Below are 15,826 nucleotides of genomic sequence, written 5' to 3' on the forward strand. Positions count from 1 at the left end.
AAAACTTAGATTTTGCACTTTGTCTTCCAATAAGCAAGCTGGAAGAACTGAGTTGGAGGCAGAGGAGGGAAGGGGGGAAAAGGCAGCTCTGTGCCTGATTCTCTGACAGATTATTTTCAATTCTGCCCTGCTTTCTTTTTCAACCCACTTTTTCCCAGCCCTGATTCTTTCCTGGGCTTTAATTCCTAGGTAGGGCATAATTGCACTGCTGCTTTGCTTCTGGTCTTGGGCAGTGGTACAACTCTTAAGATTAAGAAGAAGTTCAGAAAAACATCTTGGTATTCATATACATTTCACAGAAACATAGAATCATTTAACTTGGAGAAGGCCTGAAGGATCACCAGTTATAACTCAGCAGTGCCAAGTTCACCACCAAACCATGTCCCCAGGGCCCAGATCTGCACATCTTTTAGATGCCTCCAGCAATGGTGATCCAACCCCTTCCCTGGACAGCCTGTTCCAATGTTTAATAGCCCATTTGGTGAAGAAATTTTCCTAATCTTCAATCTAAACCTCCTCTTGTGCAGTTTTCTCTTGGGCTGTCATTTGTTACTTGGGAGAAGAGACCAGACCCCACCTCACAAAAATCTGCTTTCAGGGAGTTGTAGAGAGCAGTGAGGTCTCCCTGGCTCTCCAGGGAGAACACCCTCAGCTCCCTTGCAGGCCTTATGCTCCTTCCCCAGTTTTGTTGCCTTACTTTTTACACACAATTTTGAGAATATTTTAATAAAATCCAGGTTTTGCATCTGCTGATTTGAATTGTGCAAATAACTTTTTCTTGCTTGTTTACAAATCCTTGCACTGCCTTTGATAATTGGACTGTTCCCAGCATCAATGACCTAAATACTTTTCTACTACAACTGCTGGAAGAAGTTATATTACAGTGTCACAATTCTCTAACTCTACTTAACCATTTATTAAAACTAGTGTAATTCACACAGATGAACTTCTGTGGAATTATGTTACTTAAAAACAGTCCAGTCTGGCATTGATGTAATCACAAATTGTATTTGTTTGTGTGTGTGTGTGTTTGTGTAAGCAGCAAAAATTTGAACTGGGGTGAAAAAAAGTAGCACCAGTGTTGGACTTTTCTGTCTAGTGTTTAAAGCATTTTCTAACAGTTTTATGTAGTCTTTTAATTTAAGGAAGTGTGGTATATGCATAACAGGGCCATGTGTTCTCTTGAAAAGTAGATTATTTTTGACTCATTGTATAGACATAATTGGCAGACTAACTAATCCTTACCTGTAGAGAATTTAAATGTAAATGAGTATAGGGTTCTGATACTTTAGGGAAGGTGAGTTATTTTGGGGACTGAAGGTTTAGAATATTTCTCCTGCAAGGGAAAGGTTTGGAAAGAAAAAGAAAATCTTCATAATCTTCTTACTTGAAGTGAGCAACTTTCTCTGTTTCCTTCCCCAGAGATATGCAGTCATATTATGTTTTTGTGAGCTCGTGGATGACAAAAATGGAATCTATCTTGTCCAAGGAGCAGCGCACAACAAAGTTTTCTGAAGATCTTTCTAACCGCTGCAATGTCTTCATCCAGGTGTGCAATCTTTTAATGTGGTGATGCAGCAAACTGATGTTTTGGTGCAAGTTGTTGAACATAAAAAGAAATCACAGGAGCTCTGTGATCACTGGTGTGTAATGTCACAGTTTTGGAATTCTTATAAAGTTTTTAATGTCCAGGACTCTTCCAAGAAAATCTGTAAAAGATCTTTTGATAAAGAATGTGGGGAGAGGGAATCTGACTAAATATTCAGTGGCTAGAATTTTGGATTTTTCTCGACACAGGAAATCAAGAAAGCTTAACCTTCTCTGTAGTAAAGGTTTTGGGTTTCTTTCCTTTTGAGTCATGAGGTACTTACAGTGGACTGAACCAGTGTCTATTTAGTTTTATCTAGGACAGTACATACTCCCAGTAAAGGTTTTGTGTTGTTTCATTGTGCTTTGCCTAGTGATGATACATGGTAAGAATCTTACTACCTTCCAAGACAGCTGGGGTATTTTTGCCTACAAACAGCATCTTAATTATTATACAGTAATCTTTATTATTTCTTAATTTATTTTTTGCTAGTTTTTATAAGTATCTCTCTCTCTGACACAAATTTGATGAGAATAGGTGTGTGAAAGTGGCATGATCTTGAGTCTCCTTTAGCTAAAGATAGGCATGTACCAGGATCTGTGTTTTTTACATTTGAATTAGTTGCAGTGGACTTAAAAATTTGCTCCATACTGAATTGAGTTTGCCACACCACTTACTGTATTTTCCTAGTCCCTTTTTAGTTTTTTCTTCTTTGTTACTGCTTCTTCTTTGAAGTAAGTTTAATAATTGTTTGTCATGTTGTATATAATCAACATTTTACAGCTTAGCATATATTGATGTCGAAATGATTGGTATCTTTATTATGGGATGGACATCTCTATTTAGAAAGTGTAAAACTGTCTAAATACTGTCAGTGTATTTGTTCCACAGAATCTGGAAGGTTTAGATTGTTTTTGTGATGGGATATTTCTTAGGGAGATGGAAATTGTTTGATGGGTTAGTTTACGATAGACTGAAGCTATTAGACCTTTGAGGCTCTGTGATTATTTGACTCACTAAACTGTGTTTAATTGGAATGGCTTTAGAAGATGTTAATATATGATCTAATGAGTCATAGGCAGTTTCATGGTGTCTGCTAATAAAAGGGTCTCATTCAGCTTTGGTATCCCAGGCTTGATTAGTGGACTGGTAGGCTCTCTGTTGTGCAAAGGCAAAGATTAGCTGTCATGTATGGAATGGAACAGAGGGCACTTACTTTATTGACATGTGGAAAAACAGATTTTTAATTTTTCTTCCCCTTGTATTCATTTTATTTTTAGGGTTTTCTTTATGCATACAGTCTTAGCAACATCATTAAAACAACAATGAATCTTTACATGTCAATGCAAAAACCTATGACCAAAACCTCAGTAAAAGCCTTGTGCAGACTTGTGGAGCTTCTGAAGGTAGGTCACTGGATGAAAATTACTTCTTTCATGTAGGAAATACAGAGAACATTGACCAAACATCCCATATTAAAAAAAAACTGTGATGAGAAGTGTTTTTGCATGCATGACCTCTTGTTTGAGAGTGGTTTGGTTAGAGAATAGATTAGGGAGGCTAGGACTGAGTTGGTTTGTTCGTTTGTTTGGTTTTTTTCCATAGCTTCTAACTGACTTCCTTAGTTGATGTCACAGAATGTTTGAGGTTGGAAGGTATCTCTGGAGATCATTGGTCCAGCTATCCCTTCTCAAGCAGAGACGTGTAGAGCCAGTTGTCCAGAGCTGTGTCCAGATGACTTTTGAATATCTGCAAAGGTGGAGACTCCACAACCTTTCTGGCCAATCAGACTGTGACAGTGCTTGGTTATCCTCATAGTAAGAAAGTGTTTTCTGATGTTCAGAGGGAAACTCCTGTGTTTCAGTTTGTGCTCATTGCCCCTTGTTCTGTCACTGGGCACATCTGACAAGAGCCTGGCTCCATCTTCTTTGCACCCTCCCTCCAGGTATTTATGTACAATGGCAAGATCCCCCTCCAAGTCTTTTCTTCTCTGGCTGAACAGTCCCAGCTCTCCCAGCCTTTCCTCACATTTGAGGTGCTCCAGTCTGTGAATTACCTTCATGGCCCTTGGCTCGACTCTGCAGTGTGTCCATGTCTCTCTTGTACTGAGGAGCCAAGAACTGGACCCAGGACTCCAGATGTGGCCTCATGAGTGCTGAACAGGGGGAAGGGTCACCTCCTTCGAGCTGCCAGCAAAGTGTTGTCCAGTGGAGCCAAAGCTACCGTTGGCCTTCTTTGGGACAAGGGTACATTGCTGCCTTGCAGTCTAACCTGCTGTTCACCAGGATCCCCCAGGTTCTTTCCTTCCAAGCTGCTTTCCAGTTGGGTGATTCCTGGTATATACTCGTGTATGGGAGATTGTTCCTTCCCAGATGTGGCACTTCATGTTTCTCCTGGTAGTTTTTCCAAAAAGAAGATACTCTTTTTCATGATAACTTCAGAAAGCAGTGGTGAACAAAACAGAAAAAAAATCCAAAACCAAAAAACAAAACTTAAATCAGTCCTGAAACTTTTAAATGCTCATAAATAGTTTTATTTTCTTGGTTTCTAAGGGTTAATTGTAACTGCTAGTAACAGCACGTTACAAAATTGAAAGAGTCTGTATTTGCAGTGTGGATGAGTCACACAGCATAAAGCCAGATTCCTAAGGCAGCAATTTTGGTAGCTGCATGAGCTAATGTGTTTTGGGATTGACTTCAGGCAATAGAATATATGTTTTACCGAAGAAGCATGGTTGTGGCAGACTCTGTGACGCACATCACTCAGCATCTGCAGTATCAGGCTCTTCTCTCTATCTCTGTGGCCAAGGTATGTAATCAAAGTTATAATAATTAATCTCCCTAAGTATTTTAAAAAGTATTAAGTTTAAATTAAAGTGGTTTTTTTATTTTTTTCTACATGTGTAGTGTAATGCTCTATCATAATCCAGAGATATATAAGCTTTCCAGTCATTCTAAGCTTTTTCCTAGGAAACTGTACAGCATAGATGATTACCTGTTTTTTGACTAAAAAATGGTTCCCCTCTTCCTCTAAGCTGCTGCATCTCTTGTTATCTTCTTCTTTTGTTGTTTTTAGATTTTATTTCTTGTGAGTTTTCACAAGCTGACCTTTGGTTACGTCTTTTCTGATGCACATTGATAAAGCAATCTGTTGCTGGGCTAAGCAAGCAGGCTGTTACTTAAATCTTTGTCTTTTTGGCAAAATAGCAGTACGTGATGGCTTACAGCAGCCTACTGTGGGCATAAATTCTGTTTCACTGGGGAATAAAATAATTTCTTTTGCTTGTCAAACCTTGAATTTCAGAATACAGGTCAAAGGGAAAAATGAGACTTTAGTATGCCTGTTCTGATGTATTACTCATTGGTTTTATTCTTCATCACATTCAGTCACAGAGTTACAAAGGATATGTGCTATTGTTACTGGTGCAGCTATGAAATTTCCTTTTTATTTGACTGTAATCTCAATTTATGTATCTGGCATCTCTATATTTTCTAGGGTAAGCAAAAAAATAGTTGTATCTATAAAAATTTATATACAGATATATAAATTGAACTGAGGAGTTTCCAAACTTCAAAGTCACTAAGAAAAATTGTATATCTTCAAACGCTTCATGTGTATATATCTATATCTATATATATCTATATCTATATATATATATAGATATATATATCTTTCATAAACATTTCAAATTATAGCTGTAATTACATTGCAATTATTTTTAAATTAAGAAAAATATGTTAAAACTTTTGCACTGAAGGATATTAAACACTTGTGTGAACAGGTCTTGATATTTTGACTGCTTATCAGAAAATATGTTAAAAGGCAAATGTTGGTAAATAGAAGGATCCATTAGTATGACTTAAACTATGTTCATGTTGGCTGCACATATTCCAAGAGTATAGACAGGTAATATCACTGAATTGGCAGAGTAAGTGAATTTGGATTCAGTTAACTCTGTTCACAAAATATATTTGCAGAAATAGTTAATTTATGACTAGTCCGCAAGCTTTGGGAAGAAGTAGTAAGCTATTGCCTTTAGGCTTAGGTAACTTTTCTTTGAATTTCTGTGTCTTTTGTCATCAAGAAAAGGGTGATTTCTGATAGAAAGTACAGTGAGCAGCGCCTGGATGTCCTCTCTGCTTTGGTGTTGGCTGAGAACACCCTCAATGGGCCAAGCACAAAACAGAGGCGACTGATTGTTTCCCTTGCACTGAGTGTGGGAACACAGATGGTAAGTGCCATCATTGTGCCAGCCCTTCATTTGTTTGGTGGAGTGTCTTATGAAAAAGTATCAGCTTGTGATCTCTTGGGTTTTTTTTTTCTTCATTTCTACAGAAAACATTTAAAGATGAAGAACTTATTCCCCTTCAGTTAGTTCTGAAAAAACTGGACTTGATCAGTGAACTTACAGAGAGGTAAGCAATGACAGCAGTATATAGAAGGTAGCATAGTGTCTTGGGGGTGGTGGATCCTCACTGTGTGAATGATAAAATCTGGTCTCTGCATGCTGGTAGTGATTTTTGCATGTTTTTTAGACCAGGAATGAACAGAAAGAATTACAGAGTTAAGCCCGAAGCTCACTTGTCTTTGTGCAAGTTATATTTCACCTGGTTGTTGATTGTTTAGAAATTCTGCGACTTTCTTGGATGACTTGGTTTTATGATAATCTGAAGTGTTCCCGTTAACCCAACTCCAAAATTTCTGAGTTAGTATCAGTCTGTTTGGGAGATTGGGCTGCTAGTTTACATGTGAACCATGTTTTACTGCTGCTGTAGTTTCTGTGCACACTCAAGTTACATCATGCTGGCCATTTGTAAGCCAGGTGGATATCTGGGTTACATGCAGTTTTTAGGGGAGAGACAAACATCTTTAGTGGTTTGTAGTAAACCCCACAGGTTTAGCAAAGGCACCATGGAGGATTTAACAATAGGAATGCTGACACAGCAGCAGAGAAGTTTCTGACCCCCTGACTCAGAGCCTATCTTTATACCCTTTTCAGGAAAAAGCTTGTATTGGTCACTTTATGGTCCCTCTAACCCTTTGCCATTGGTGAAGCTTGGGTTCTGGCCAAGGCTATAAAAGTAGCATACTGTACCCCTACTAACTTAGAAGAAGACGAGCTGAGACCCTTCATGGACTCCCCAAATAAAGCCATCTTCGTGTAATAGCCTGCGTCTTCTTCCTTCTCATCTCTCTCCATCTGCTGGAGCCTCGAGCCAAGGGCAAACTTACCCAGCAGCAAGCTGAAATCTTATGAGCTGGCTAATCACTACAAGAGCTGAATCTCACCCTGCTTGCTGGCAGTTTGACCCGCGGCGTCTTGGTCTAAGCGAGCTAACTTCTGGCACTCTGTGCCCCTGGGGACAGAGATCCCGGGCTCATGATCTGCCTGGGATAAGGCCAATACGGGCTCTCTTGGTGGTTGACTTATGAGATACAACCTGTCTGCATTTATCCCAGGAATTTATCAGGAGAGGACTTTGACTTACAGGAGAAATTTAAAAATATGTTTGATCTCTAGGCTATTAATTGCATGTAGTAAGACAACAGTTATTTAGGAATTTGCTGTAATGTAAGATTTAAGTCTTTCAGAGACTGAGTTAACTTTTTCTCAAAAGCAAGTACCTTTGATTTGTAAATAGGCTAGTGGAAAAAAAAAGTTCTTTAATAAAGAACTTTCTTCTGATGGTCAGTGCATCTGGAACATTAAAGTAATGGTGTAAAACTTAGGCTTGAAATGCACTTGTCTTTAGTTTAAACACACTCACTGTGTTAGAAGAATGGTTTCTTCCAAATCTGTGTCTAACAATTAAACTTTTATTCCAGAGTTCGAGCACAATGTGACTGTTGTTTCTTATACTGGCATCGAGCTGTCTTTCCAATCTATTTAGATGATGTCTATGAAAATGCAGTGGATTCTGCTAGACTGCATGTAAGTAATAATGTTAAAATTGTTGTGACAGATTCAGATGAATAAATGATAAACCTCAGACTGAAGCTCTTAAATGAAGAGCTCAAAAAGCAAATCCTTGACTACTACTGAGTCAGACATTTCTTCTCATCCTGGAGGATATAAAAGCAATATTTGTTCTAAATCTATTAGATTTCTTTAAAAAATTTCGGGTTGCTATTGTTGACTCTGTGTCTGTCTCTTTGTTTCTCTCTTCATTCTAATTTGAAATGAACACCAGCTAGACTTGAACATTAAAAGTCTTTGTTCCTCTTTGTGGTTACATATTTCTAAAGCATTTATCACTGTGTTCAGGGGTTCTGTGTTAGATAGTTGTTCTGTAGTTTTTTCCACCCCTCATCTCTTCTCCTCATGTTGAAGTAATGTGTGCTTTCTGCAGATGTGAATCAGGCTTTGGCATGATAATCCTGATAAAAATCAAATGTCTGTTCCAAGGTTCTATAGTACTGAAATAAATAAAGTGCAAATAATTTCTGATTAAATAGCTAATAATTAGGATCTTCCAGTCAGTAGCAAATAATACCTCAGATTAAGTACAGGACACTTCAGTAGGGTTTATGAAGTCAGTTTTTAATGAAAATGGGAAGACTAGTGGTTCTGATTTTTGATAGCTTTGAACTCTGTTTGAGGTGCTGGTGACATGTCTGTCTGTTAATAATATGTGTTTTTTAATAAGTATATGTTTAGTGCACTACGGGACTGTGTACCTGCTATGATGTATGCAAGACACTTGGAATCTTATGAGGTGCTTCTGGAATGCTATGACAAAGAAATCATGGAAGTGCTCAATGAGGTAATTTTTTGTGGTTGGGAATTAAACACACCACTGTGCTTGAAATATCTTTAGCTCAGATTAGCATCTATTGTAGCAAATCTGATATGATCTGTAAAAATAGCACAGAGAACTTTGGTGTGAAGTGTTTTAATAAATAGGAAAGTGTTTGGTTTGACTGACAATTTTGTTTATTTAAGACTCATGTTTAATGGTATCTGTGTTGGCTGGGAATATGAAAATACTGCACTCTAAATTATGTAAATTTACAATACCTCAGTTATAGATTTGAATGTGCAGACAGAGGAGTGCTTTTTTTCAGATTAGCTTCTGTTTGGATGAATGCCTAAAATCAATGCTACTGTTCTTAGTTTCCATGCATGGCTTTTAGTAGTGAAGGGTCTGTAAATACAGATGCCCTCTTGAGTGAATTATTATCTAGAATTATGAAGGAGATTTGACAAAGAAAATGCAAATTTGGATTTCCCAAGTCTTAGTTTTTAACCTTTGAAATATGCTTTTTATTTGACTAGTTCAAGACAAAACATTACATATTATTCAGAAAATCAGACCAAATTTCTTATTGCAAGACTCTTCCTCACTGAATTTGTTCTTACTATTTAGATAGATAGCCCTAAGCTTAGTTCCCCTTAAAATGAGAAGTGAGAATACTTGAGTTGTGTTAAACTTGCATGTGGAAGTTTTAAGCATGTAAAAAATGACATTAGGTAGGTAAACCTTTATGTTTTCAGAGCTGGGTAGCTTTTTCTTGCTATTTGTACTAGAACAAGAACACAGGAAATCAGTATCTTTCTGGTTCCCAAGTATTTATTCTCTTTGACTGGTGTGGCCTTACCAAAGCAAAGCTTTCTTCATGAGTTTAATCAGTCTTACACATATCTGTGGGGAGAAATGTTGATTCTTCTAACAGAGCATTGTAAGTGGACACTGAACGTGACTTTTTTTTTTGTGTGTGTTATTTGTTTGTGTGTTTGTTTGGTGTTTTGGTGGGTTTTCCTTTTGTTTTTGTTTTTTTAACTTTTTTGAATAGCACTTGCTGGACAAATTGTGTAAAGAGATAGAAAAGGACCTGCGCTTATCAGTTCACACTCACCTGAAGCTAGATGACAGAAACCCCTTCAGAGCTGGCATGAAGGACCTGGCTCACTTCTTCTTTCTGAACCCAATACGCTTTTTCAATCGGTTCATTGACATAAAAGGTAAGGAGTTATGCATTTGCTTGGTTCTATTATTTTCATCTCTTATACTTTGGCTTTGTATATCTTTTCACTTCTTTACACACTTTCCTAACTAAATAGATAGCATTATTTTAGTTCATCCTTCGTGTTCACAGCTTATGTAACTCATTATTTGGACAAGACCTTCTACAACTTAACAACTGTAGCACTTCACGACTGGGCCACCTACAGCGAGATGAGAAATTTGGCAACCCAGCGCTATGGTTTAAGTATGACTGAGGCTCACCTTCCCAGCCAGACTCTGGAGCAGGTACAGTGCCCACAGGGCAGGAATAGAATTTAAACCACCATTCCACTGTCATAGGACTGAAACACTGAAATGAAAGTATCCAAGAGCAGAGAACTGTTTGGAAAAAGTGACCTTTAATTTCTGGTTGAATTGTGAGACAGCATCTGTATCTGCCTTTGGAGATCACACTGATATTCATTAATGTTATGTTGGACTTGAATTTTTCATTTTTTTAATGTAATGTAATGAAATGAATTGAGTATGCAAAGCCAGAGACAGTGTTCTTGAAAATTCAGTGTCAGCAGTTTGGCAAACTGCCAAGACAACTGTTACAAGTCTGGAATGACCTTTGAGTGATGGGTCTTTCTCCCTGGTTTATTGCTAGCTTTTGCTTAGTGATCATCAAGAGAAATTATTTCACAGGCTGGAGATGGAAGACTTTGGGACACCTATGAATTAGATTCTAGGAGAGTGATTTAGAGCCTCCTAAAAGCTGCTAAACATGGTGACATTCAGAATGAAGTTGTGGAGTCATCAAGTTAGTGGTGAAGATATTCACTGTTACAGGGTCTACATATTGCATAGTTCTGGAGACTTTCCTTCTGGAGTTACAATATCTTGGACATTTTTGACAGTTTGCTTCTTTCCCTCATTTAGGTTAGCACATTGGTGAAGGCTCTTAGAAACACAGCCCCTTTTTTTCTAATGTTCATAATGGCTGTGTCTTCCTAAGTTGAAAGACTGCATAGAACTAAAAACTTGAGCTGTTTTTTTGGCGCAGAAGTGCTGTAGATCAGTTTCTGTTTCCAGCTTTGATTTTCTCTTGGCCATATTTGATCAGCACATTGTTACAAAGAACTAAACAATTTAACAAATTGGTTTCATAACATTGATTCTGGTATGAACTTTACTTCACAACAAAGACACCTCACACTTCAAAAACCCCCAGCCTCAAAAGCGTGATGAAATCCCTGGCACAACTGGAAATAGGGTATATAAATTAAATAGCATCATCTCTAGGCACAATGATAATTAAAGGACTCCTTAGGGGAAATAGCGTAAACAGTTGTAAAATTTATACTGTTAAATAGCAAACTTCAGTATTTTTTACAGGTTGGGTCAACAGTACTGATAATTAGCTAGTTGCTTATTTCTCTGTAGACATTTGTATGTCTGTAGGAATCTCTAAGGCAAGATTCTATATTTTAGAATGTGAAAACAGATACATCTCAATTTTTAAATTTTTATTGTTTAATTCCACCTTGTGGAATAGGCTGGAGAATTCCTTACTTTCAGGGGAAGCTGGAAAAAGCCAGGCAGGAGTGCAAATATTAAAACATGGGCTGAGCTGCTTTTTTCTTCTCTAAGTGTTATCTTTCAGACACCAAACAAAAATTGTTAAGAGGTTCTTCATTTTGCAAAGAAAGACACTGCTTTCTAAAATACCTTCAAATAACTGCATAAATAGTATTTCTGCACCTTAGTGGTTAGGTGTGTCAGGAGGTCTTGAGAAGTCTTATCATAGTAATTCTCAATAAATAATATTGTTTCAGGGTCTGGATGTTTTGGAAATCATGAGAAATATTCATGTTTTTGTATCCCGCTACCTCTACAATCTGAATAATCAGGTAAGGTATATCCCATACTTTTCCTGGCATTTGGCTCCAATTTGAAGGGATTCCGAAATGCAGAGTGTAGTATGCATAAAAAAACCCAGGCAGAACGTGCATAGTGAGAGGCTATAAAATGGTATTGGTGCTCTAGAAAAACATCTTGGGGGATGCTATGGCTTGGTTTTGGAGAATGTTGTGTAGCATATTTTAGAAATGTGTTGCCAGTAGGATCACTGCATGTCAATTTTCCAGGGAAGCCAGATGACAGCAGGGATAATTGGCTGCTCTGTAAGAACATACTAAGTATGTTATGATTTTTGAGCTTGAAAAATGTGTATCTGAAAATGGCTTATTGGAGAGATGAAGCGGTGAATGACATGGAGAACATGGACAGGGAACAAACCTTTGGGGTTTCTCACAGTGTGAGAATGAGGTGCCCATTACAAAAATGAGCAGCTTCCTGAAAGAAAATAAGTACCTTTTTTCATAGCTTAAAATTCAGTAGTGGAACTCATTGCTGTGGTATATGTGGGGTCAAAAGTGCAAACAGGTGCCAAAAGAATTTAGACCACTTAATGTAGGATATAATCTCAGATATGGGAGTCTTTAGTGCAACATCTGCCTTAGAATTGTTGAATCAATGCTGTGTTGAAGTTGGAAGAATTGACTAAATAAAGTTCATTGTATCCATGCTGGATTTTCTTGGTTCTTTCCCTAATCACCAGTTATCAGCTACTCTCAGGATATGGGCTATTTTGATCAATAATTTATCACAGAACCAGTTTTGAGTACTTAACTTTATTTTCCCTCCCTGCCTCCCAGATCTTCATTGAAAGAACAAGTAATAACAAACACTTGAACACCATCAATATCCGACACATCGCTAACTCAATTCGAACTCACGGAACAGGAATCATGAACACAACTGTGAGTATCTTTTGCACTGCTGCTGTTGGGTTATTTGTTTGTGATTGTGCACAAAAACCTCCTCCTTGCATCTCCTAATAGTTTATTTGGTTATGCAGTTTGAATAATGCAGTAATAATGTTCTGCATGAATTAATAAAACAAATGAGTTCTTGGATATGGCACAAATCACAATGTTTTGAGTGTTATCACTTCCAGTTACCTATATGTTAAGGAAGCAATCTAAAACCACATCAAAGGAGAAATAGATGTGCTGGTTGGACTGTTCTGGACAGTATGGCCTGATTTTCTCCTTATTGACACTTAACTGCAGCAAAAGTATCTCTCTATTAAAGCAAATCTTGAAAAAATGCAATGTGGATTTTTGAAGTTTTTCTTGTAATTGTTATGCTTAAGAAATACCAGCTTTTCAATTTGCAAAATAAAGCTACAGACCTCTGATCACTTGTTGGAAAAATGGGTTCCTATTACAAAGCTTTAAATGATGTCTGAGGTGTAGGTGGCCATTTTAACCAGCCAAAGGTATTTTCCTCTTTGCAAGGTAAATGCAAAGAGGTGCATTGTGTCTGCTACAGCAGGAATTTGTCATTGGGATTCTCAAATTTGGATACAGTGACAAAGGTGTTTTCAGGTCAGTGCTTTTCAGTCTGCTGCTTCAGTTCTACCTTGTTGCTGTTTCCTTTTTTCTATTCTTCTGGCTCTATCAAATAAGGAAAAAAAAAGAAAATGAATTGGTTGAAATATTGAACCCATTCTCAAGTCATTATTTCAGAAGTGGAAATTACTAAAAGTTTTGATGATTTCTTTCACTTTTCTTCTGAGACTGGGACAGTGGGGACTGTCTCAAAAAATGCTGCTACAAACATTATTTTTTGGTGATGTAGATTTACTCACTTGTGATGGTGAGTTAAGTTGTTTTGGCAGACATGAGAAGTATTGAGATAAGAAAGTACTTTAGAAAACTTTTTGAGGAAGTAAAAAATTTGTGTCAGGAGGTTATGAAGATTCTACAGACTGAGGAAGTTGATCGTGTCTGCCTGTTTCCACTTGATCTTTGTATTGTTTCAAAAGGGCAGTTACAGGGTATTCCAGATAAACTAATGGCTGTGTAGGGCAGGGGATCAACTGAAATACTGACCTTGTTCCTTGGTCCTTTCCTGGAAGAGAATAGGCCTTCCAGGAGAATGTTTATTCATTTTTCCTTATTCTTTTAAAACAGTGAAATTAAAGTAAATTGAGAACTTGCATTAGAAGTTACTCAGGCATGTGGTGAAAACAGGGTGTTAGATGTCTTTGTTTTACTTTGTTAACTTTTTTGATTTGACATTTTTTTTCTTCTTGCCTTCAAGGTAAATTTCACTTACCAGTTCTTGAGGAAAAAGTTTTACATTTTTAGCCAGTTCATGTATGATGAACATATCAAATCCAGACTTATCAAAGACATCAGATTCTTCAGGGAAGTCAAAGATCAAAGTGATCACAAGGTATAGTAGTTTTTGAAGGCTCAAGAGTATTTTTCTAAAAGAAGTGCTACTGTCATGTGACCAAACCATAACCCTGCTATTATTCAAATGTGTATACCCAGACAAAGAGACAGCTTTTCTCCTGGCAAAATGCAGTGTTACCAATGTCTGTATTCAGGAGGGCTTTGTTTCATTCTGTGTGCTGTGTAAATCTGGAGTTGGCTAAAATCATTCTCCTCAGTGGCTTAAGGATGATTTGATGGAGTTGTAGTCTGTTGAAGGTTGCTTCTTGTTCAACTCATGCATAATAGTTTTCAGTTTTGAATAATGAGCTTACTTGAATGGAATCCAAAATGATGATTCATGTAGCACTCATTCTAGTATGTCAGGATTTGGGAATGAGGTTTTCCATCCTAGAAGATTGTCTTAAAATGAGAGAGACAATGTATTTCATAAAATAGACTGCTAGCTTCTTTACGTGTCCAGTGCTTATTTGTTTAAGAATACTTTCTTTTTCAAAGAAAAACTATTTAACTTGTCAACTTGCAGAAGTGACTTAGTAAAATGACTCTTGGGAACTAATACAGACAAGCAGGTCTATAATTTATAAAAAAAAAAGCTGTAAATGTGACGTAGAACTACATTTCAAATAGAACTTTATTGATGTGATGAAAAGCTTTTTTGCTAAGGGTAGGTAATTATTACAAATAATTAAAATTTTTTTTTCTAGTATCCCTTTGAAAGAGCAGATAAATTCAACCGTGGCATCAGAAAACTTGGAATAACTCCAGATGGCCAGAGCTATCTTGACCAGTTCAGACAACTCATAAGTCAAATTGGTATGAAATGCTATCTAACGTGTTATAAACGTTATTAAATGTAAGAGATCTTCATCACCTAGTAACTGACCTTTTAGCTGAGGCTAAAGCTAGATTTATTTCCACTCAGATGGAAAATAGTTCACTTGTGTCCCATGCTAAGAACGTGCTCTCACCTATTTACGCAGAAATGGCCTTTACATGTCTTAATCTAAAATACAGTTATAGCTTGCATAGATTCCTGTTCCCTTTTTAGTTCTTTTCTTTGTTTTGGAACTGACTTTTACCCATGTTGAGTGTATTTCCTAATAAAGACCTATTAGTGCTTAGTTTCGTGTATTTCAAAAATGAGCCATATATCCAGCTGAAGTATCCTCCTTAAGGGATGCATGATGTGACAATGATATTTTCAGCCACTGATGCTGTAAATGTGCAGAACTGATCTGAACTTACAACTGTTTAATGTGCCCACTGGAAAGAGTTTGTACCGAAGTGGACAAAACCTTGCTTGATGATGCATTTTTCTTTTATTTTTTTACATAGACTTTTGTTAGCAGGGTTCAATTTAACTTCTCTTAACTTAGCTTTCAGAGCCAAGTTCTGTGACAGAACTACATGGCAACTTTAATTTACATTTCAGAGCCTATAGGAGCTATGCAGAGTGTGTGTGTGTTTAAGTAATTATAAATTGCTTCTTTGTTTTTTCTTGTTTTTAAAGGCAACGCTTTGGGTTATGTACGAATGATAAGATCTGGTGGACTTCACTGCTGCAGTAGTGCCATTAGGTATTTCTACAAATAGTTCATTTTTCTCTTAGCTCCTTCTCTTCCCCTAGCTCTCTATTCTTGCTGATATTCCCTAAACCCTTACCTATTCCCCATCAATTTTGAAAAGCTCCATTTATATGCTTTCATTTAAGTGTAATTCTTGAAGACAGTGCTGGGATTCAACACTGTACAGTCATGGACATAAATCACTAAAAATAAAACAATTTCTATCAAAGCATGCAAAAACATGGCAATAGAGTTAATAGAATGTACACATTAGTAAGATATTAGTCCATAAGCCAGCAATTTGTGATATTAAATAATTTCAAGGATGTGTTAAGGAAAAATAATACAAACATTGAGGAACTTGGAAAACACATTCCTTTCATACCTTTTTCTGTACAGATTTTGTCTGTGTTT

The 15,826-nt window shown here is 37.0% G+C and overlaps 1 protein-coding gene across 2 annotated transcripts in view; it reads left to right on the top strand.

The window, feature by feature from the left end:
• WASHC4 (WASH complex subunit 4) overlaps positions 1 to 15,826 on the top strand; it is a 39,459-nt gene that overhangs the window by 16,058 nt on the left and 7,575 nt on the right. For both annotated transcript variants that reach the window (XM_063154346.1, XM_063154347.1), the window contains exons 14-27: positions 1,423 to 1,549; positions 2,869 to 2,994; positions 4,289 to 4,396; positions 5,673 to 5,819; positions 5,924 to 6,003; positions 7,415 to 7,520; positions 8,236 to 8,352; positions 9,383 to 9,551; positions 9,686 to 9,840; positions 11,373 to 11,447; positions 12,255 to 12,359; positions 13,708 to 13,842; positions 14,552 to 14,660; positions 15,358 to 15,424. In XM_063154346.1, the coding sequence (XP_063010416.1) occupies positions 1,423 to 1,549; positions 2,869 to 2,994; positions 4,289 to 4,396; positions 5,673 to 5,819; positions 5,924 to 6,003; positions 7,415 to 7,520; positions 8,236 to 8,352; positions 9,383 to 9,551; positions 9,686 to 9,840; positions 11,373 to 11,447; positions 12,255 to 12,359; positions 13,708 to 13,842; positions 14,552 to 14,660; positions 15,358 to 15,424 (1,626 nt within the window). The remainder of the gene's footprint in view (positions 1 to 1,422; positions 1,550 to 2,868; positions 2,995 to 4,288; positions 4,397 to 5,672; positions 5,820 to 5,923; positions 6,004 to 7,414; positions 7,521 to 8,235; positions 8,353 to 9,382; positions 9,552 to 9,685; positions 9,841 to 11,372; positions 11,448 to 12,254; positions 12,360 to 13,707; positions 13,843 to 14,551; positions 14,661 to 15,357; positions 15,425 to 15,826) is intronic.

The sequence above is a fragment of the Melospiza melodia genome, chromosome 4 (assembly GCF_035770615.1).
Source record: "Melospiza melodia melodia isolate bMelMel2 chromosome 4, bMelMel2.pri, whole genome shotgun sequence".
Taxonomy (NCBI): domain Eukaryota; kingdom Metazoa; phylum Chordata; class Aves; order Passeriformes; family Passerellidae; genus Melospiza; species Melospiza melodia.